This window comes from Ascaphus truei, chromosome 10 (genome assembly GCF_040206685.1).
Source record: "Ascaphus truei isolate aAscTru1 chromosome 10, aAscTru1.hap1, whole genome shotgun sequence".
Lineage (NCBI taxonomy): Eukaryota > Metazoa > Chordata > Amphibia > Anura > Ascaphidae > Ascaphus > Ascaphus truei.
Window position 1 is genome coordinate 29,950,216 of NC_134492.1, and position 23,813 is coordinate 29,974,028.

The 23,813-nt window shown below is 41.4% G+C and overlaps 1 protein-coding gene across 4 annotated transcripts in view; it reads left to right on the forward strand.

The window, feature by feature from the left end:
• Window positions 1–20,665, forward strand: part of CCDC18 (coiled-coil domain containing 18) — a 37,000-nt gene extending 16,335 nt beyond the window's left edge. For all 4 annotated transcript variants that reach the window (XM_075616425.1, XM_075616423.1, XM_075616424.1 and 1 more), the window contains 14 exons: window positions 4,497–4,631; window positions 4,724–4,801; window positions 5,011–5,127; window positions 6,541–6,708; window positions 6,845–6,987; window positions 7,585–7,748; window positions 8,098–8,299; window positions 11,719–11,818; window positions 12,287–12,403; window positions 13,469–13,612; window positions 13,797–14,000; window positions 16,345–16,461; window positions 18,196–18,711; window positions 20,214–20,665. In XM_075616425.1, the coding sequence (XP_075472540.1) occupies window positions 4,497–4,631; window positions 4,724–4,801; window positions 5,011–5,127; window positions 6,541–6,708; window positions 6,845–6,987; window positions 7,585–7,748; window positions 8,098–8,299; window positions 11,719–11,818; window positions 12,287–12,403; window positions 13,469–13,612; window positions 13,797–14,000; window positions 16,345–16,461; window positions 18,196–18,711; window positions 20,214–20,219 (2,211 nt within the window). In that variant the 3' untranslated portion in view covers window positions 20,220–20,665. The remainder of the gene's footprint in view (window positions 1–4,496; window positions 4,632–4,723; window positions 4,802–5,010; window positions 5,128–6,540; window positions 6,709–6,844; window positions 6,988–7,584; window positions 7,749–8,097; window positions 8,300–11,718; window positions 11,819–12,286; window positions 12,404–13,468; window positions 13,613–13,796; window positions 14,001–16,344; window positions 16,462–18,195; window positions 18,712–20,213) is intronic.
• The last annotated feature ends 3,148 nt before the right edge of the window (window positions 20,666–23,813 follow it).

The window sequence follows — 23,813 nt, forward strand, 5'->3', positions numbered from 1 at the left end:
CTTCTCCTTTTAAATAACTTGACTGGATCGAAATCTCTTGCAATCTTTTTAGAAGCTTGGTTCCCAGAGTAATTGCAAATGTTCCAGATCTCAAGTGTCGGTGGACTTAGAAGATCACCGCTTTTTGGACTCTGGATCAGATTACCTTTGCTGAGCTGGACGAGGGTTCCTCTTCCCCCAAAGAAGCTGAGGTCCAGGAAGCGCTTGGATCATTGAAAGTAGATTCCATTGAAAGATTGATTAAGAATATGCGCACCACATTAAACATTTGAAGACATTTCCTCAGGGTCTTAAGTCATGCGTTTCTGGGCACTAGGAATGCGACTAGGTTTGTCCCGGTTCACGGCTCCATTCAAAGCACTTTCAGCTCCGAATGGAAATTGGCGGAAAAATGTGGTAGTGTGACTAAGCGCTTTGCTAAAATGTTCCCATTCCAGGAAGGAGACTGTAACACTTGGAATCATCCTCCCAAGGTGGACGCAACGATTGTGTGGATAGTAAGACTGACCACAATCCCTTTATAAGAAAGGTTTCTCTTTTAAAGATCCCATGGAGCAACGCATTGCCCCAGCTTTACAATATTGTTCTGTCAGAAGCCGGAGACCACTCTGGGAACAGCTTTGAAACCAGCGACGGCCCTAGCCAATATATCGAGATTGGTGAGAATCTGGATCTCCAATTTGGAGTGGAGATGGACTGAATTGAAGCAGGAAGTTCCAGACAGCGATTTTCTTTGGGATTTTGCTAACCAAAGACTCCATTGACTTTCTGTGTGGCGCATCCAGGGACGTCATCCTGTTTACAGCGAGATCCTCCTCTTATGCTGCCAGGAGGGCACTGCGATTGCAGCCTTGGCCTGCTGTCACTTCTATATTTAAGTTGGAATCCCTGCCTTATGGGCGGTTCTTCTCTTTGGAGAAGCCTTGGATGACATCCTTACCAAGCTTTCTAGCACCTAGGGCCAATTCCTGCCACAACACAAAGGGAAGAACATCCTTTATGAGACCTCTGAGACATAGTTTTCAGGAGGCCAGAACCTACAGGACAGGTAGGCCTTTTAACAGTTAGTGGGCACTCCCAGCCACTCTTCAGGACCTGGCCCAAATCAGGCTTCAGCCGGGGGAGACTGAAGAAGTAGAACTCCTGAAGATTTGCAGGCTCAGTTGGGGTGCCATGATAAGGCCATTGAAATATTCAGTATTTTAATAATCTGGCACACAACAGGTTAATTTGAGTTACAAGATGCATCTTAAAAATACAAGGTATTGTTTTATGGTGGGTCACGCTAGTGACCCCAGCCTTCTGTTCTGTTTATGTTTAGAAGTGTGGTTATCTACAGTAAGAGTGACCTGATCTCGGGATTGTGTGGTGATTAAGGTACAACACAACCATTTATGGTAAATGGCAAATAGAGTGTACACAGAAATAGCCACTCTGCCAGAACCCCACCTTTTTTCAAGGGATCATACAATTCTCCCCAACCAGACGCGCAAGTTAACAAAATAGAAGATATCTAGAATCTAATATGGTTCACAGGGCTACAGAATAAAAAATATTCACGTACCAAGTCAGATGTGTGGAATCATACCGACATGGCCAGGGATCTATGGACAGATATCGGATATCGGTTGTTTTCTCATACTAAAGTAGAAGTCACATTTGACAAAATTGGTGTCCATGTATTTTAATCATGCCAATGCAACGGTAAAAGTGTCATCCTTCCATATGTGATAGAAAGAAAGTTATGAGCGTATTGCTATACTCCAGGCATTTTTTCATTCAAAAGAAAAACAATTTTCTGTCACCAAGCCATAAACATTTCACTAGCGATTTTGAGGGAGGAGTTCAGGACACGCCCCGAAAGATGAGCTTATTCACTTTCCAATACAGGGGCTTTCAGGATTAAAAATAAATAAAAAAAGAATGCATTTGGAATAGGAATTTAGAATTCAACTAAAGCGGGTTTTCATGCCAACAAGACAGGTACATTCTCATTGTCCGTGCTCCAAAGACCTCTAGGTTCATTTAGGTTCATGGAGACTTCCTCCACTTCCTGCCCTACTGACACAAGGGCCGATGCTCCATCTCATTACTGGTTTCCCTTAATTGATAGGGAGGTTCAGTGGAAATCTTTCAGAGCGTTGGGGTTTTCATACCGGGTGACTGATTCCTTACTTCACTCCAGGAAGCACGTCACCTGAACTATATATTACAGAATATGGAAGATATTCTTTAAGTGGTGCAGCAATCGGGAGATTACCCTGCTCCATGCAACGATTCCACAGATCTTTGTGTCTGCAACTAGGGTTTCCAAAAGGGCCCATCCCTACTTCACTGAAGGTGCAAGTGTCGGCATTGGGCGCCCTCGTTACCAGCAAATTGCTCTCTACCCTATGGTTGCCAGATTCATCAGGGAAAGCTTCCGAATCAAAGTCTCCCGTACCTTCATTGCATCTGAATCTGGTCTTGGAGACTTTCACTTAAGCGGCATTTGAACTTCTGAGTGACTGATCACTTAATCACACCATCAAAACCGTATTTCTCACAACGATCACTACAGCATGCAGTGTTGGAGAATTGTAAGGGTTATCATGCAAGGAACTGTATTTCCAGATCCATCAAGATAAAATGGTCATACGAACAGTTCCTCACTTCCGTGCTAAGGTGGTATCCGAGTTTGCTATGATTCGGGATCTTTAGGTCCCTTCTTTCTACCCTCACCATTTAGGAGTTTTAGATAACGGACAACTGACCAGGCAACAGGCCCACACCTCCTTTAGAAATGAAAACAAAAAACAGCGCAAAATGCAAATAGTGAAGTATGTAAGATATAAATCTATATTAAAATAGGGAAAAATATTCTGCGTACATCAAGGAGCTAGTACATAAACATTGAGTGTGCATAGCACACAGGTTACCACTCGGCAGCTGTTGGTTCAGGAGTCAGGAGCTGGTTTCTTTTGGCAAGCGTCTTGGGCAGCAGCTGTAAGGTATTTCTTCATACGAACACCCAGACACTAGATCACCGCCTCTATGGAAACCTTCCCTCTGGTCAGCTGGAATCCAGGAAATCCGAACGTTCTACAGCCTGCAGTCACACTCCAAAGGTCACCGGATTGAGCAGTGAGGGCTCATATTGTTCACAGTGTTCTCCGATCAATACAGCCACAAACGGAGGCAAATTAGCTGACTGCAATGACTCCAGCTTGTAACACTGACGCTCCGTAGTGGGGCGCTGTGGAATGACGTCACAGTCGCGATTTTGAAAAGCACAACACAGGAGTAGAAAATCGTTTCTAGAGTGCCCAATGTTCATAATATAGCAATAAAACACATAGATAAAGGTATAATCCTACGCGTTTTGTAGTTAACACTACTTCATCACCTCCTTTATACCTGCGTCAGAATTCAATTGTCCTACCTCCGCTAGGAGGAATTATATCCCAGTTATTTCTGGCTGCCATAGAGGACTTGAAGAAACCAAAATATCGTTAGGTACATTTAAAAAAAAAAAAAAGCATACAATTTTCAAAACATCTGTAAAACCTGCTTAGTACTAGGTTACATTAGCAGAAAATTGAAAAATCTATAGGAAATCCACACTGGTGCTGTCCCATATATGTGGTGTAACTGGGATTCACGTGCAGCCTTCAGTAGGAATACTCCAATCTCCTGTGGAGTGAGCTCCCCTAAGGGAACTCGGTGTGACACAAAGACAAGAAAACAGAAAGCGCACTGACAACCAGTATAATAAATGTATTGAAGAAAGGCCTAATAAGGCAAAAATGTAAAGTACTACATAAATTGCTTCCAATATGTATACAAATGGTGAGAACAGAGACCGGTAGTTTCGGATACTGCTGGAGTAGATGTTGTGGGTCCAGACCGCTTTCTATGCCTGAAGTCTTGGGAGAAGGAGCGGCTCAGTGAGTAAAGACACTGACTGACACTGAGATTGCTGCAGGGGAGCCTGGTTCAATTCCCGGTGTCGGCTCCTTGTGACCTTGGGCAAGTCACTTTATCTCCCTGTGCCTCAGGCACCAAAAACATAGATTGTAAGCTCTACGGGGCAGGGACCTGTGCCTGAAAAATGTCTCTGTAAAGCGCTGCGTACAATTAGCAGCGCTATACAAGAACATGCTATTAAGTCTTTCTCTGCCGGTATGTTTCTCCACCAATGACATGCAGCAATCCCACGTGAGATTCCCAGGGTCCCGACCCACATCATCTACTCCAGCAGTATCCGAATCTCCCGGTCTCGGTTCTCGACATTTTTTTTTAAAAACATTTTCAAAGTAATTTATTTTGTACTTTACATTGTGGCACGACCATGTAGTCCTTATTAGGCCATGTTTCAATACATTTATTAGACTGGTTCTCAGTGCGCTTTCTGTTTTCTTACATTTGCAGAAAGCGTATCTATTCTGGGATGTGAGCGGTTGAGGCATATTTTCTTTTGTTAAACTAAATCTAGTTCTTTTCATTTCTTCCGGTAGTTTCAACATCAGCTGGAGATCAAGAATTTCCAAGTATTGGAACAAGACCACTCTGTAAAGGCTCTTCAACAAGACATTTTATCAAAGCAAAGGCAACTTGAATCCCTGGATCACATTCTTACAAAAACTAAAAGGGTACAAACAATTTAACTAATATTCCCAATGATTTGGTTAATAAGGAAGCGTTGCAAAGGAAATAGATTTTTGTATTTATTTTTTTTTGTCAGGAACTGGATCTTCAGACTAAAAACACAGGAGATGCAATAAAAATGCTTCAAAATCAGGTTGAGGAGGAAACAGTCAAGGTGAACAAGAGCTTTCAACTCTGACTTTCTGATGTGTGTGTGTGTGTGTGTGTGTGTGTGTGTGTGTGTGTGTGTGTGTGTGTGTGTGTGTGTGTTTTAAATTGTCATGCTAGGTTAACATTGCTAATAATATTTGTACAAAATTGTGTTGCCTATAATAACCCAAAACCAGTGTACAGAATGTGATGTGTGTATTCTTCACTCTTAAGGTAAGACAACTAGAGTCGGCACTGGCAGTATGTAAGGAAGAACTGGTGTTGTATTTGCATCAATTAGAAGACAACAGCGAGAGCTTTGAAAAACAAACCAAGAAGAAGTCTGAAGAGGTAAATTCTATATGATTACATTTCATGACTATGCTAAGGTTTTGTAAATCAAAAAAAACTGTAATTATTCTCTGCAAGAGGCAGATTTGGTAAATATACCATTCTGTAAATAAAGACTTTGCCATTACAAATGAAATACGTGTAGCGAGTGATTGGACTGGGCCATTGTGTACCATTATTCTGTTGCATTATATGCCTGCATACTGGGTGGAATCGGAAATCAATATTTATTTTTAAAAGGTGACCGCAGCAACGGTAATCTCCCCAGAAAAGAGAGAGAGAAACAGTGCTGCAATAATTAGGCATCGAAAGGGTTTTCGGTCCAAGTGGTCTCTTTATTGAGCACACAAATTTTAATGTTGACGGCAAGAAGCATTTCCAGCTTGCAGTTCCCAGTGGGTGTGTGTTCAGGCCTATTTTAGTTAATCTATGAGCAATTTTGGGAGCGTCAATGGGGGGAGCTAGGATCTGCGTGCTGCTAAAGTCCTGTGATAAATAGAAACAAAGTATCTCGGATAAGAAGGAATCCCATTTTGAGGAAGGTCAGATAAGAGCAATATCGCAAAGAGGGGAGGAGATTCCAAGAGGAGATAGAAAACCAGGGAATAAAGCCATATTCAACTTTTTAAAATTGTATTAAGCAAGAGAGTGACTGCTATATTCATTAAAACAGGTGAACATTGATTGCATGCATTACAATTCTTGTGTGCTTAAGTATCTAAATGTAAGTGTGCATTAGGGTCTCAGTAATGCTGGGTTACTAAAGAAACTTTCACTGTTAACTGTTCTCCCATGTTATATACCAGCGGTTCCCTACTTTTTATTTTTTTATATTGTGCACCCCGTTACAAAATATTTGTTCCGCGAACCCCTAATTAATAAGTCTGCTGACTTATCACACTATTGCTATCAGAACAGTGTGACCGATCCCAGACAGTATTGTGAGCTTGTGGGGGGGAATACACACATTTAGTAAGGCCCCAAACTGCCCCTCAGTGTTTACAGACAGCATTGGAGGGTATAGCCGTCAATTACTGCGGGAGCTTCGAAAGTCACGCCCCACAATGCCTTGTCCCTGTGGATGCAAAGCATTTTGTGAAGCGACTTTTTAAGCTCCTATAATTGACAGAACTACCACCCACGCTAAGGTGCAGTTTGGGGCCTTAAGTGCGCAGTCCCCACACGGGCTCAGGAACTCGCTATACTGCCTTGGATCCGCCATTACATTTTTGGGGACGAAACCCCTTTCCCTGTTGGGAATCACTGTTCTAGACTATTCAATAGGCATATGTTCCATAAACTGATGCCTTTACAACCAAATCCAATTTTGGTATGCCGTATGTGAATGTGTGGATGAAAAAGCTTATTGGGTGCTCAACTTATTGGTTGGGGGGGGAATCTGTTCATACATAGGTGCAGCGGTTGCAGAAGGAATTAAAATCAAGAACTCTGAGCCTTCAGGAAATCAGTGAAGAAAATGTACGTTTGCAGCAAACTCTTCAACAACAGCAGCAGATGTTACAACAGGCAACTATACGAATTGGAGACCTAGAAGACACCCAGGCTGAGTTAGAGAAACAGGTGCAGTATACAAATAGAAAACTTTACCAATCAAACTTTATTTTATGCTGGTTATCGTTTATGACCATACGAATATAATTGGGCGTTTATATCTCTATATCTCACAAGGAATACTTAATATTTTAACTTCCCCCAGGTATCCAAACTGGAACATGAGCTTCAAAATCAAAGATCAAATTCAGAAGAAGAGGTGAGAAGGACCGAGGAGAACCTCCACGCAGCCCATCAGGAACTAGAATTCAAAACCCAACAGGTTCTTGAGCTAAGCAACTCTTTCAAGTACGTTCACAAATAGTATGTCCTTCTAAAAAGGAGGGGCAAAAGTTGACCCCAAAGACGGGATCCACAGAAAGCCCCCGCCTAGTGTTGCACTGAAACCTAGAATAAGTTGACTGTAAATACGTTCTAAGATCTACTGTCTGCACATATCGCCGCTGAAATAATTTAGAGAAAAAGCTAAATCACAGGATCAATTAGTGCCTCCTGCTATAATGTTGGCAATTATATATGAAGTCCGATATAGACGCAAGTCTCTTAAAATCTTCTTTTAATCCAATAGAAGACATACCTCATGGTTTACATATAAAAAGTGAAATACAGAAACATTACAATAAAAAACCGGCAAGAGGATAGCCGACATTAACTATTATAGTAAATGTGAGATTAGCCCCAAATCTACATATAGATAAAGTAGTAATTTATTTAAAAGGAATTCTGACAAACCCATATTAACGTTATCGTTTGTAACAAGGTCCTGCAATTCTCACACATGTAGTGTTATGTAACAAAGTCTTGCACGTCTCCGGTTTTGAATTGGAATATAACCTTGTTTTCAACTGTAAAAACTCATTTATTGATTTGCTTTTTGTATTTTAGTCAGATAAAGTGTGAGCTGGACCTTTGGAAGGAAAAGTTTACACAAAGGGAAGACGAGCTAGTCGCTCGAAGACGTGATGGGGAAACAAAGACCAACAGATTGAGTTACCTGGAGACGACTTTACAGAAAACACAAGCAGAATTGGACAAGAAAGCTGATCTCTGTAAGATCTAACATTTAGAAACCAAACCCTGTCATCTACAATTTTTTAAACAACTATTCCTTTTTACCGGTTAATTTTATCACTAGAACCACAATATTATTATAAATACAAAATGTAATGCATTAATGTGCTGCATTCTAAAAATGATCTATGCTACAGTTATCATACACTTGGACACTAATGAGAAGAACTCAGAATGCAATTTATAAAGGAGGAAGATGCACCTCCATATCTGTGCTCCTAAAAATAAGCTCTAAAATACTGGTAGAGTAGAAATGAGAAGAGGATTAAAAACGGTGTGAATATAATGCACGTATTTTCTAGTAAATCTCCATGTATTTCTGGTCAGTGGCTGTGTTAGAAGAGAAGTTATACAGTACTGAGAAGGATATAAAGAGAAAAGACGAGCTGGAGTCCGAGCTGCGGAATGTGAAAGAGGAATTACACGATACTGTAAAACATCGACAGGAACTGCAGGAAATGTTAACAAACACCCAGAGTTCTCTGGAGCAGAAGAAAGTAGCCTTACAAGATCTTGCTGAAGAACTTAGGTGAGTGAAGCTGTTGTGTGGGTTTAAGATGAAGAATGTGCAAGTCTTTAAGACCTTTAAATGTCTCTGTAATGACCTTCTGAAGGTTGTGTGGTTTTTATGCGAAGACCCCTTATGCATTGAAGGTATAAAAGGAGTGTTCCTTTCTGCAATATGTAAATTGGTGATTAATTACAATTGTAAGATTTGTTACAAATAAAAGAATACCAATATAGAAAAGCTGGAAGGGTAGCTATGCTGCTTTGTGATACACTTTTGTAGCAAGTATTGGGTATAATTTACATTGGAAGTTGAACATGGTTATAATTCTCAACAGTGCAGTGTTGGGAAGATATCTGCTATGTTAATGCACGTGTCAACAAGCCCCCCTACAATGCCATGTAATCTAGATGTTGATGTTGGAACCAGGACAGTCTTGGCATCAGATGTAACATAGTACGTTGGGCATTGGCATTTGAGTACTGGTGTTGAAAATGGTTCCCAACAAGTGGAGTGGACCCCGTGAGCTAGTAATAGAAAACATCCATATTTTTAGAGGCTGGTACCATCATCTGACAGCCAACTCTTCGTCTTTTTGTTACATTTGGGAGAGCCCCACACCAAGCACCAATGTAGCTATGTTTATATTCATGAACTAGCTTTGGTGTACTTGTAATTAAAGGTAAAACTATTGATTGGCAAATGTAAAAAGCCGCTAGACAATGCAAAACGGTGTTTATCTAAGGGTACAACTGTTGTCTTTATATTCAATTTCATATGATAGAGTAAAGGCTTCTAATTAAAGAATGTGAAAATATAACCGTAATACATAGCAGAAGCCAGAGTGAAACATAAAACCTTCTTGTACATATTTATTCTTTGCAGTTCGCTCACATTGTTCACATTGATACAACAGAGCAAACAAGTTGTGTTTTTTGTAAGCAGGTGCAGCAGTCATTTAAACACATGCAGGATATTGACTGAACTGCAGCTTTAAACACATTGCAGTCTGACAGCATTGGAGAAAATGTAAGCCCTTGCAGTCAAGAAAAACATTGGCATCTGAGTCACAACACGTAAAGCAGCAATCTATGCCGAAGATGCAAAGTTTTTATTTATTTTTGTATATAGCATTGAAGCAGGGGATCTCCAGAGCTGAACCCCATTCATTTCAGCTCCGGGGACCCTCTGCTTCCTGAGATATAGACCTCCAAAGGGGGTGCCGATATCTCTGCAAAGTTTAAAGCTCATGCTTCACTCGGGCCAATAGGAATCTGCACCTGATGACGGCTTCCTATCGACCCGCAGGGGGCGGGAGCTTTGAAACGCAGATATTATGTGAACCATGCTAGCTGAGCGCAGCGGCTACCAGCACCCCCTACAGAAGTAAGTATCTCTGGAAGCAGGGGTTCTCCGGAGCTGAAATTACTGGGGTTCAGGTCCTGAAACACCCTGCTGGTAGTCACTCCTGCTAGCCTACCAGGGATCACGGAATGGCCGCTATTCAAACCTCCCGCGCCCTGCGGACCAATAGGAAGCCATGATGTCATCAGTGCAGCTTCCTATTGGCTCATTTGACGTGGGAGCTTTAAACTTTTAAAGCACAGCCTGCTCAACCATTGCAGTTACCAGCACCTACTATGGAGGTCAGAATCTCTGAAAGCAGGGGGCACCCGGAGCTGAAATTGATGGGGTTCAGCTCCAGAGACCCCCTGCTTCAATGCTATATAAAAATAAATAAAAAACTTTGCAAAAAAAGATCGCCGGCTTGGATTGCTCCTTTAACTAAATGCTGATGAATCTTTTCTCCTTGTTTTTAAAGATCTCACCTAGCAACAACATAGTTGTAACAACATTTAAAGCACAGCCATGTAGGGCTGGGGCCACGCTACCGCTAACCGCGCTAAGGTTACTTCTCGCAATTTAAATTTTCACGTCCCCACTCACGTGGTGCGCTCGTGCGCAGGCACACACGCTCACGCACACTTAGCGCTTACATAAACAGAAAAAGTGACTTTGAACCGTGCTCAGCTTGCCTGCAACGCCCCACCGCGCGCGCTTGTGAAATAGCTAGGACACCCGGCGCTCATGCTTGGAGAGCTGGTGACGTCACCGCTCTCCAAGTTTGAGCGCAGTCAGCACCAGCGTGGCCGCAGCCTAATGTGACACTTTTTTTCTACCATCTTTACATTTTGTTTTGGTATTCAGGGCATGTTTAATAGCTTGTCAAAGTCCAACCCAAAGCCTAACCCCAAACCGCATAACAAGATACTTAGGGTCTAGTTAGAAACCAGTGGAAGAAGGTTGCTGGGATATCAAAGCTTCAAACATCATGGCTGTCTTATCGAACTTTTCCTCATAATAGATCTAAAAATATTTTTATTTTCAAAATGGAAAGATATTCAGAGATTTTAACAACAATGGAAACAGGATAAAAATATGAACTAACTTTGAGATCCATCTTGTCCTGTATAATTTATTTTGCACTGCACTTAAGTATAAGGAAGTTACCCAATTACGCGACCAGTGAGAGATTAGTTTTACTTGAAAGACTAGATTTTTAAAGCTCCTATCTATTGAGCACTCAAATGTGTGAATTTGTTTATTATAAACACCCTTGGGGAGTTTGTCTGTGATTTATAGGAACAGTACATTATATTGGAGAAAAACAAGTCCGTTGGGTTTTGGTTCCGTAGAAGGTCTAGCTTTATCTAGGACTGTGTTTTTCAACAGGGGTTCCTAGCTTCCCTGAAATTGTCAGGTCATTTGGAAATTGTACAAAATATAGGAGAATTTACAATGCATCTGATTTCAGCTGCACTATTAGAGAGGGTTGGGGTTCTACAGAATTTCAGATAGGGTTCCTACACCAAAAAAAAGGTAGGGAACCACTGATCTAGGGAGACGGATCGAAATAAGTCTTGTGTAAACTTATGTACATAGTATACATTCATGTTGGCATTGTATAACGGTTTATCTCTATGTGGAGGATGGTTGTTTTTTTTTAATGCAGAAAATAACATTGCTATTATCCTGAGACGTAGACAGTATTTCTCGTATTGGGGTGTATGGCCCATGAATATATAGTAGCTTCAGACTATTTTATAGAAGTGTTGCCCAAAAACAAAAAAGCTTTCATTTAGAATAAACAACAAACAGAAACACAAATACTTCCAACTGATATTAAATACCTAGCATTAACTGTATAGTTTACCAGGGGAGGCCAACTCCAGTCCTCAAGATCCACCAACAGGTCAGGTATTGGGGGTTATCCCTGCTTTAGCACAGGTGGCTCAGTCATAGTGACTGAGCCACTGATTGCGCCAAATGTGCTGAAGCAGGGATAACCCCCAATACCTGACCTGGTGGTGGCCTTTGAGGACTGGAGTTGGTCAGCCCTGGCCTAGAAGATCCGTGGCATTATTCTTTTGAAATTGCAGAACATGTAAGAGCGAACTTGAGGACAGAGACCATGAACTGCTGGACATGGACCAGGCACTGACAGACAGAAACTGGGAACTCAAGCAAAGAGCTGCTCAGGTGTGAATCATTTCTGTTTGATTTTCCTTAAAGAAAAGTGTGTGTGTGTGTGTGTGTGTGTGTGTGTGTGTGTGTGTGTGTGTGTGTGTGTGTGTGTGTGTGTGTGTGTGTGTGTGTGTGTGTGTGTGTGTGTGTGTGTGTGTGTGTGTGTGTCGATAAGTATGAAATTGTCTGTCTATATGTATCTTCTTTCTGGCAGAGTCTTGTAATCTTATGACAGAACTTTAAGCAATGAACTATGGATAATTCCGTTTGCACAGAAAACACTAACTTGCGAATGTCCTAATTAAACCGGTACCATTACGCTATATATATTTATATTTTAATGGAATAGGAGTTTGAATGCGTTTCATGCCATATTTTAATATGTGGACACTCTGGGTCTATACAGTAAATACATGCTTACAGAATTGATATCCCTGCATTTTTACCTTTTTATTTTTTTCTCCTTTTATATTTAATTTGTAGCTAACGCAGTTGGACGTGACTATTCGGGAACACAAGGGAGAGATGGAACAAAAAATTATTCGATTGGAAAGTGCTCTGGAGAAATCTGAATTAAAAGCCAAGGATCATATTAACCAGGTTTTGCATATGAAATACACTTTTTAATAATTTTAGAAAAAATAGAATTACCTGCTATTTTATTTATTGCTTAGTGGAAATACTGCTTTAAGATGCCCACTGCCTGGGTCATGTTATTTTTGTGTTTTTATTAACAGTGCACTTTGCATTAGAATATACGGACAGGTTAAAGTGGCAATCCTAGTAACATAGCATTGAAGCAGGGGGTCTCCGGAGCTGAATGCCATTAGTTTCAGCTCCGGGGATCCCCTGCTTCAGGAGACACTTCCGTAGGGGGGGCCTGTAGCCGCTCTGACTTGCTAGCTGGGGTTCACATAATGGCCGCTTTTCAAAGCTTCTGTGGCCAATAGGAGGTCGTGACCTCATCCGGTGTGACTTGCTATTGGCCCACGTGTGGCGGCAGCATTAAACTCGCAGGAGATACTGGCAGCCCCTACGGAGGTAACGATCTCTGGAAGCAGGGAGTCCCCAGAGCTGAAATTAATGGTGTTCAGTTCTGTAGATCCCTTGCTTCCATCCCATGTAAAAAATAAAAATATAAAAAAGGTCTCTCTTGGATTGCACCTTTTAAAATATAGGAGAATGATACAGAATAGAGATAAATGCATTAGAAATAAGTTAATTATTGATGGTTAGTGATGATGGTAGATTGAAGCAATGCGATAAAGTATATATTTATATTTAAAAAAAGGAATTGTAAGCTTGCATTTATGAAAGTGATGAGCCTTCTGTGGGTTTCTGACCATGTGCAGAATATCGAGGAGATATCTGGTTTTATTCACATTATGGGGAGGGTGGTGCATATATGTGGCCTTTTTATATTTTTGAAAGGAGGATGTCATTTAGAGCTAAAAATGGTCAAATAGGTCTTTAAAATGAACTTCATTGCTGATTCACTTGATGTTGTACTTGCTTGTATTTTAATTTAGGCAATTCATGCAAATGTTCATACTGTGTTAGAGGTAGAGTGAGCTGTATTGCTTGGAACAATTTCAGTTTGGCTAACCATTTTCATGTGACGAGTACAGTAAATCTAGCAATAACAATCTATATACCTATATCCAGATTACATCTTTAGATGAGCAATTGCAACAAGCAAGAGATCAGGTTTGCGAAAAAGATTTTGAGTTGCTACAGAAAGATCAAATGACTAATCAGCTGAAAAAGGACATTGAAAGAAAACGGCTAATAATAACCGATGTGGAAAAGGTACGTGTTTTCGCTAATTTCATATAAATATGTACAGAAACGCATTATCCGTGAGTTTTGTGTTTTAATTCCTAGCAAGCCCCTCCTATTCCCATGTCGTAGCCTTAGGCAATATGTATGTATTTCTAATGCTGCTACTGTATATATTTGGGGCCAACCCTTAAAGAATAACCATATATTTTAGACTATGAAAGAGCAGGAACACTGCATCTCCGAACAACACCAAGATGGAATAGATCTAAGCCAGCAAGTTAGGCTTGCCCGAGAGCAGATGCAGCATACTCACTTGGAGCTTATGGAGACCCGACAGCAGCTGGCTGAAGCTCAAAGAGAATCAGACCGGCTTACCCATAAGCTGGAGGAAATGGAGCTCCTTTCCAGGGAAAAGGTAACAGTAATGCCTTGTCACTCCATCTCCAAGCTTTTTATGAAACCCTATCTATTATGACCCTTTTTTTTTGCAGCACATTCAAAACCCTACATGAAAAAATGGTCCATCTTGACAATCGGTCTTTGCTTACCTTGTTGCGCCCCATCAAACCCTTTTTAACAGTTCTCTGCGAGAGGGACCTCCAACACATTGCAAATCAATGCTTTCCAGGCCCCTCCAGTAGCGAAACAGACACTGATTACTCTGTTCCACCATTCTTGCCCGGAGTTATGCATAGAGCTGCCGCCTCGCTGGTGTGTCTGTTTCACGCTTCTTTCTGAAAGGTTTGTCCTTGATTGTTAAGCTTTCATTTCATCATTCATATGTTTAATAACTTTGCAGATGTAGTCCCAAAAACCTAACTGTGAAAATCACAATAACAAATATCACTGAATGTGTAGTACAGGGGCTTTCAAGACCACCCCAACAGGTCAGGTATTAAGGATGTCTAAGGCCTCGGGCATGGTCAACGCTTAGGCGTTGACCCGTGCTGAGGCGCGCTCTCACTTACCAGCTAGCCCCTGCAGCCGCAATGAGAGCGGCTTTAGCAGGGGCTCGCGCACGCTTGCGGAAGCGTAGGTCTTAGTAAAATTTTAAATTTGCGCGCTCACGGGAGCACAGGGCCGGTCACGTGAGCGGTTCGCCCAATGAGGGCAAACCAGCTCCGTGACGTCAATGGCCCGCCCCGACACGCCCCCGGACGGCGCGCTAACCAAGGCCAGGGAAAGCACCCCCTTTCCCTCAGCCTCAGCGCGCCTCTGCACGGGCTGAGTCACCATGGACTCAGCCTAAGACATGTCTAAGACTGAGCCACTGATTGACCCACCTGTGCTGAAGCAGGAATATCCTAAAACCCTGATCTATTGGGGGGGGCTTGAGGACCCCTGGTGTAGTGTATATATTGTTTCGATCTTCCTGATTTGGCAGACCTGTAATATTTTTCCGAAAATGATTGGATGATTTCACAATGCTGGATGTGTTTAGGATAATAGGGCAAGTGGTACAAAAAAGGCAACTAAATAATTGGGCCTACTAAATGGGATTCGGGCATTCTTTCCACAACGTCTCCCTAAGCTTCTCAGCAGACTTAGGCTGGGGCCATAGAGGGGTGAGGAGTTCCGAGCCGCGCTGAGGCAGCGTGCGCGAAGGGAGCCGGGGGGAGGTGGTTGGAGGCGGGGCAGTGACGTCGCTGGGCCAATCGCCTGTGACGCACTGACGTCAACGTCACGGCGCCGACGTCACGGCGCTGTGACGTTGACGCTGCTTCAGGCTGATTGGAGGTTTTCAGCTGACAGCACGCTTAAAAACAGCTTTGGCTGTCGGCTGAAAATTCCAAAGCCTCTCGCGTGAGCCCCCTCTCAAGGCATCCTCATTGAGTATGCAGGGGCTCAGCGCTGAGCATCCCACGGCTCAGCGCGGCCTGTCTTTCTATGGACTCGGCCTTAGACCACGGGAAGCACAATGATATGTACAGCACTGCACCTCCCGTTTACTTTTAACGTGCATATCTGCCTCGGGTATTTTTTTGCATAAGGTGGGAAGCAGGGGTTCTCTGGGGCTTTACCCTGTTCATTTCAACTTTGGGAACCCTCTGCTTCCCGAGATACCTATCTCTGTAGATCATGCCGGTAGCACACCTGGCTGGGCGCGCAATATGGCGGTTTAAAGATCTCACTGGCTAATAGGAAGCGGCGACGTCATCAGTCACAGCTTCCCATTGGCCCGCTGGACCTTTTCACCTGCAGGAAATAGCGGTGTGACATACGTAGGTAAGTATCTCTGGAAGAAAGGAGTCCCCTGAGCTGAAATGAAGGCTGTTCACTCCGAAGACCCCCCGCTTCCCACATAGCATTTTTGTATTTTTATTTGAAGTAAATGCATTCTTTCTGGCACATATATTAATTTTGTATTTATTTAGTGCCAACCATGTACACAAGAGGTGTCCAACTCCAGTCCTCCAGGGCCACCAACATGTCAAGTTTTCAGGATATCCCTTCTCAGCACAGTTGGCTCAATCATCGACTGAGTCACTGAATTAGCCACCTGTGCTGAAGCAGGGATATCCTGAAAACCTGACCTGTTGGTGGCCCTTGAGGACTGGAGTTGGCCACCCCTGATATACACAGTGCTCTGTAACATTGGAATATAAATAGTTAAGGTTCAGGTTTTAATGTATAACGTCTGAGACATAAGAGCCCGAACTATAAAACGTAAACACTGTTGCAAAGAAGTGGTTATTTATATTTCTGACACACAAAAAAATACAACCTAAAAATCCATTGTTTTGCATTTGACTTGCCAGCTCCAGTACACAAAGAACACGTTAGAAGAGGCGCAAGACACAATTTGCAATCTAAAGACAGAACTTCAGGCCAGGAATGAGGTGATTCAGGCAACCAATGAAGTGCTGATTCTCAAGGTGAGCTAATGGGAACACTTACACTATATAACGATACTGCGGGGCCTATGTAATAATAATAATAATATTATTATTGGTGATAAAATTGTGCGCTTTAAAATGTCACTGCTAAAGAGTAATACAAACTTTTTAAAAAAGGTGCATCCTACGTAGAGACGTCGTACACATCACTCATAATTTGATGCTTTAGATTATTTCTGACGCTTCCCTTTGTCTAATACCTGATTAATACAATGTAAATTAAAACAGAATGCTGAGTATTATCTTTATTTATAACTAGTATTGGTAAATATAAATTCTTAGTGTGATATTTATAATACCCACATTATGAAAATAACGCATATAAAAACTAAACGATATAATGAAACATCCACGCTGCATCAAATACATGGAGCGCAGAGCGCAGAACGCGATCTGCAGCGACGGGAAATTGAAGAGGACTCCGTGTCTGGGTTCGTGGCCTCTTTGCCGTGGCAGTGGTGTACATCTATGCTCCAAAAGAGATTGGGGCGCAGATGGAGAAATGTGAGCTTAGTACATAGGCACACACACCTAAAATTGAGTTTGACATGCACTACAAAAGTAGTTTGGGACGCTTATAGGCATACTGCCCAGTTTGGTATTAAACATGCATGTACAAAGATTTCAGTTGAGTGATATCAACCAGTAAATGGCATAATTGCCCTCATTTATTTTGGAGCGATGTCATATATTTTTCATGCAGTTCTAGTTGGGCACAAAATTCTATAGCCCCAGCACAGAAGATACAATGAAGAGCAATATTATCTCTCGCCGCTTTCAGACACTCATTGCTATACAGAAACCAGAGCGTGTAGACAAAAACACTTCTTAATAAAATTATCAGTGCATGTGTTCACACAATAGGTAACCTTGTAAAACCATATATGCGACCTCCAAGACTAGATGCAGCCTGATACATACGGTCTCTTTAAACATTTAGGATATGGTGAAAATAGCGCAAACTAGTCTTACAATCCTCAAGGGCCACCAGCAGGTCAGGTATTAAGGGATAATCACTGTACAACACTGTATATTCCACCCAATGAAATATGTGACAACAATAAATAAGAATAATGATTACAAATGGTGAATGAGATTGAAAAATCGTTCTTCTGTTCCATTGAGTTGCACTCACATATGATTCTTCTGTGGTCTTTTCAACAATGTTATAACACATGCTGACATTATTGTTGAAAAGAATCATATCACTTCAGACTAGTTTGCACTATTATCGTTTTTTCGCATTGCTATACACCTTTTTATGTACCTTCTTTCACATACACTTTGTATACTGTAGCTTTGCATTTCCCATTTCCCAAAGAAGCCTGGCTTACAAGGAGAAGCTTCTAATTCCATTGTTACTACTAGTAATAAGTTAGTCAAAAAGTAAGAGATAATTTGTCTGCTTCTACATGGTCAACCCCAATTAATTAGTCCTCCTGCTTCCAGCATATTGAGCAAATCTCCTAGTTACATAGTACAGTATGACATTGCTACATTAAGGGCATTGCACAAAATGAAAGGCCAAGTCATTTTCTCTTTGTTGACTGGATCAGTGAATTACATTTCTTTTATATATGCATTTACCACACTGCCACCGCCTAAAACGATTGTAGCAAAGGGTCAAACTGCACTATTTCTATTATTATTACTGCTATGACTTCATACAGAACTGATCTGCTACTTACGATTCTCCTCCTTGCTATATTTTAGGAATCTGAATTAACAAGATTAAGTGCCCGAATTTCAGGTTACGAAAGAACATTAAGCCTCAAGCAGCAACATAACGCCATCATGCTCCCCCTCAATTCATTGAGCGAGCACAATCCACGACATTCATGCAAACGTTCGCAGATTTTGGACTCTAAGAACTGGGGAATGCGTCGATCTATAAGTGACAGTGACATAAATCTGCTAGAAACCAGTTCACTGGTTTTGCCGAAAAGCACGCTGGAGGATTGGAGGAACATGCTTCTGCCCGATTCCACACCGCTAAACAATAATGAATGGGGGAATCCGCATTTGTCATCAGACAGTTTGAATGACTCTTCATTTAACCCACTTGCATATGGAGTAGATGACTGTGATACGGCTTCTGATTGTACGGATTTGGGCACACTCAGTGGAATGCTTAAATATATTAAGAAGGAGATGAAAGTATCTGAAGCCTCACATGTACAAAGCCCCAGTAAAAATATGTGGGTCGGAGATGAATGCCAAGGAAAACAGGTTTGTCTCTTATTTAGTATGATAATGAAGTATTTAATAGTCTAACTCTTCTTTAGTCAGCCTGTTCATATGAGTGCGTACAACTAATGCTATTCGTTTAGTCTTGCAGTACTGTTAAATACTATATTTTCCGTGCATACTACCACCATGTATTGGTGCACTGACAATATTCTATTAAATAGTGCAGTGAATCGCAACCCTCTCCTTGGCGGAATAGGATATTTGGTCACGGCCATCTCGCCGCGACCTGGTCCCTGTCGGTGTTTGGCCACAGGGGTACCCTACACCGCGGGCACTGGATGCTCTACCTCCGACCACTTCTACTAAATGTAAGTTTTAGGGGAATAACTTTAGGGGCTTTAGAGTAAGGAGGGGCTTTAGGATATGGGCTAAGGTTAGAGACTTACCTTAGCAGTGAAGCAGTCGGCAGTGGAGGATCCCTGCGGGCGAGATCACTTGCGGTGAAACGCCGTGGGAGTCTTGGTCGTGGCAAAACGTCCATGACACCTCCTGGGGGCCCCGACCACACCAGTATTCTAAGGTAACCACCAAACATTCTATCAATATGCATATTAGGTGCATTTACCTGTGTGCAAGCTCATTGGTTACCCTAAATCCCAGTGTGAGGTCTGGAACCACTGCAATAGTGTGTGATTTTTTTTGTGCCCGTGTACTTTGTTTTTCTGTTTTTTATTTTGTGTTTGGCCAGTTACTGGCATTCAGCAGCAAGACCTTGAAGTTTTGTTTCTCTTCATATAAGGTGTGCACAAGATTTTGGCTAATGCAGCTGAATAAAGAGGTGACCGAATGCGTAGTTCTGTGGTTCTGAAAACATTCATGGCAGTAGATCATTTCTTAGAGCAGATATTTTTTAGTTGGCCCATGTAACTAAATAAAGCAGCAGCTGCTCTACTTGGCAGAAAGAACAGGAAGATCAAAATGGTTTCCAGCCATGTCACAGTGTTGTGATTTTCTGAGCAGTGGGACTTCTGATGTCATCGGAGTCATGAGGAAGCATTGGTGCAACATAATTTGCGTATTGAGTTTTATTTATTTTATTTTTAAACCTACTCCTGATTTGCCTTATTGTTTTGTGAACTGAAGTACAATGTATATCAATTTTTTATTTTTTTTAAAATTTAAAATGTAGTTGGTTATTCCTTTAGTATAATACCTGCTATGTGTTTACCCATATAGTTAAATCGTCTGACTGTTTAACTTGATAGTTAACAAACCAAGAGGTAAGTACTGTATATAACTAGCTCCCAGTCCACCATTTTTATTATTATTTTTTTAAATATTTTTCCACTTTTTTTGTGTTTTTAGATATTGCAATCCCCACCAGATATGAGTTTTTTTTTTACTCATTTACACATATTCAAAATAAATGTAGCTACCCTGAAATTAGAGAGCGGTTTAAGTATGTGTAGAAATGGTACTTGGGAGTTGGCTTATAGAATGTAAAGAATACTTTAGTAACCAAAATTATTTTCTTCTTTCAGGAATAAATCTCAAAGAACCTGCGTTGGAATCGCCTTTAGGAAGATGATTACAACAAATACAAAATATATAGATAGAGACATATATCTATATATCACTTTGCGTTCGTGTGTTGTACATTTTTATATTTATTTATATAAATATTTCTATTTAATTAAATGAATTGCTGCTTTTGATGGACCTTGTTATATACAAGATCAGGAGTGGCCAACTCCAGTCCGGAAGTGCCACCAACAGGTCAGGTTTTAAGGATATCCCTGCTTCAGCACAAGTGGCTCAATCATTCTGATAGTCATTGTGACTGAGCCACCGTTGCTGAAACAGGGATTATCCCTTAATACCTGACCTGTGGGTGGCCCTTGAAGATTGGAGTTGGCCTCCCCTGTACTAGATTATTTTTTTAAATTGAGGAATCATGTTAAGATATTAAATAAAGTTTGACTTCAATTCTGAATTACGCCTTATCTGTTAATGTGCTTATTAAGCAACCTGTTTTATTACTGTGAAGCTGCTCGAGTGGCTTGAAAATCAAACTAAACTATAGTGTTCATAATCTTTGTGTCACATGGATGATCAGTTATGAGACGCAATCTTTGCTCTGGATACTTCCATCCTATTGAGCAGCTTGTTTCATGGCCACAGGGTTCTCGCTCAGGTGGATGTTCAAATAAAGGTTTTTGTTTTTTAACTTATATTTTTCTTAAGATTTTCAAACATAAATGGGAAGGGGCACAGAAAAAAAGGGGGGAGGGGGAACAACCATGTTGTGGCAGAATTCTTACAATGATAACAATCACATTACATATCATACAAAGTTTAGAATTTTATAACATTTTATCAGCGACATATCCTACACTCATCACTCCCCAATCCTGTAACCTATTGGGGCCTCACCCCTATCCAACATCCCCGGGATCCCAGACGCTATCAAACTTCCTTGTGGTGTGATTCAAAAATGAGGTAAGTCTTTACATCAATTTTACATCGTTAACCCATCTAATGACCTCTCTTCTGGGGGGTGGCAGTGGGTTTTTCCACACTGCAGCTACCGCGCACCTAGCCGCCGTTAATATATGCAGTGTTCGACAAACCTATACATTTGCTCGCCCCGGGCGAGTGGATTTAACCCCCGGGCGAGTAAATATTGGCCCAAGCAGCACACGTTTGGTACTAGGTGGCGAGTAGATTTTTTGGTGATTTGTCAACCACTGAATATATGCATAATTAATTTAGCCGAGTAATGATTTACATCTTCATAGGTTTAGCCAAAATAATTCAAATTGGGTCTAGCGGAACCTTGATTCCCGTCACTTCTTCTATTCATTTCAAAACTGTCCTCCAGTATGTCTGCATGACTGGGCAAAACCACTATATATGTGTTAAGTCCCCTATCTGTCCGCATCTCCTCCAACATCGGTCGCCTCCGTAAACATTTGCTTTAACGTTTTGGGAGTGTAATACCAGCGTAACAACATTTTGTAAATATTCTCCTTTGTAACTGTACATATAGACGTTTTGCCAGCATTATCCCATATATAGATTCCCAGTCCTCCCTTGTCATTTCCGTCTGGAAATCCAGAGCCCACTGGTCCATATATTTATGGGCCGGGGCATCCTTTTGGGGGATTAAACCTTGGTACAGGGATGAGATCAGACCCTTTTTGATATTTTCATTTTGCATAAATCTTCAAATCATGTATATTTAAGGAATTCCTCCTCATAAAAACTCTGGCGCACAAAATGTTGGACCTGCATATATTTAAACATCTCTGTCCGATGTAAACCGTATTTTCTCATAAATTCCTCAAACGAGACCAACGTATCTTTTTCTAATAAATCTCCCATCTCTAGAATTCCTCTGTCCCCAGGTTTCAAAGTCCCGACCCTGAAGCCCCATGGATTACCAAACAGGTCCATAAGTCTAGATGGAGTTGACATAACTTTGTATTTCTTCTGGCTAACTGCCAGATTTTCAAAGTAAACCCAATTACCGCCGGCTCAGGCTGTCTTCCAAGCCCAGTCCTAGAGAGAGTAGGTAGACCAACCAGGTATTTAAGTGAGCTTTCCAGATCCACCAAAGCATAGGTCCCTCCCGGGGATGCCAATAGAACATTTGTTTCAAATGAGAGGCTATATAATATTTTAGAAGATTTGGAACCGCTAGACCCCCTCCCTCTTTAGACTCCAGCATAATTGACCTGACTATTCTCGGTTGTTTGTTTCCAAATAAATTGCATAATACGGTTTTGGATTTCTTTTATATTGGTATGTGGGACAGATATTGGTAATGTTTGGAAATAATATAGAAGTCTGTGGAGAATATTCATCTTAACCGCGGTTATACGCCCTATCCAGGAAATATAGTGAGAATCCTTTCTAATCTTAGAAAAAAGGTTGGGATAGTTATATTTATATAATGAGTTGTAGTCCATAGTAAGGTATATCCCCAAATACTTCAGATGGGTCTTTTTCCACCTATAGTCAAAACGTCATTTAAAAACATCGACCACCCTTTCCATTAACGTTAAATTTAGTGCTTCCGATTTTCCCACATTAACTTTATACCCAGACAAGTCCCCAAACCTCGGAAGAGCGGATTGTAAATTTGGGAGAGATGTCAATGGGTCAGCTATTGTAAGGATAATATAATCCACAAAAAGTGATCCTTTATATTAATCCCTTGTATATTTGGGGAAGCTCTGATTGTTGCCGCAAGGGGTTCAATTGTTAGGGCAAAAAGAAGAGGAGAGAGGGGGCAACCCCGTCTAGTCCCATTCTTAATTGTCATCAGTTTCCCCATCTTCCCCCCCACCCCCCCTGGATCTTCAAAGTGGCTGTCGGCATCTGATAGGGAGCCCGAACCCCTTGGAAAAAAATAAAAATCCAAAGGTCTCCAACGTTCTTTCTAAAAAAAATACCATCTTATTCTATCAAACGCCTTCTCCGCATCCAGGCTCAACAATATTGCTTTCGTCTTAGATCAGATACATAAATCTATCACATTAATCATTTTCCTTGTGTTATCTGACGCCTGGCGTTCGCTCACAAAACCTACCTGGTTACAATGGATTAATCTCGGGAGTATTTGATTCAACCTGTTGGCCAAAATGTTACTATACATTTTCAGATCTGTATTGAGCAATGAGATTGGTCTGTAGCTACCACAACATAAGGGGTCCTTACCCTCTTTAGGGATCACCACTATATTGGCTTTGGTCATCTGTGAGGGGATTTGTTTTCCGCTAAGAAAATCATTGAATAAGTCTAGTAAACATGGCCCTAGGATTCCTATAACATTTTTGTAATACAGATTTGAGAAACCATCTGGGCCCGGTGCCTTTGATGGCTTCAATGAGCTTAACCGCCCTTACTAACTCTAACCGGGTTATTTTTGCATTTAGAATTTTGTGGTCTTCCTCTGACAGGTTTGGGAGGTTACAATCTCTAAGAGAGCCCTCAATCTGGGTCAGGTCCGGGGCCTTAGCATTCAGAGTTGAATTGTCGAGATCATAGAGATCCGTATAAAATTTAGCAAATTCCTCTGCTATCTTTGAAGGGTTGTAGGTCACTTCTCCTTTTAACCTAATAGCTTGGACTAATGC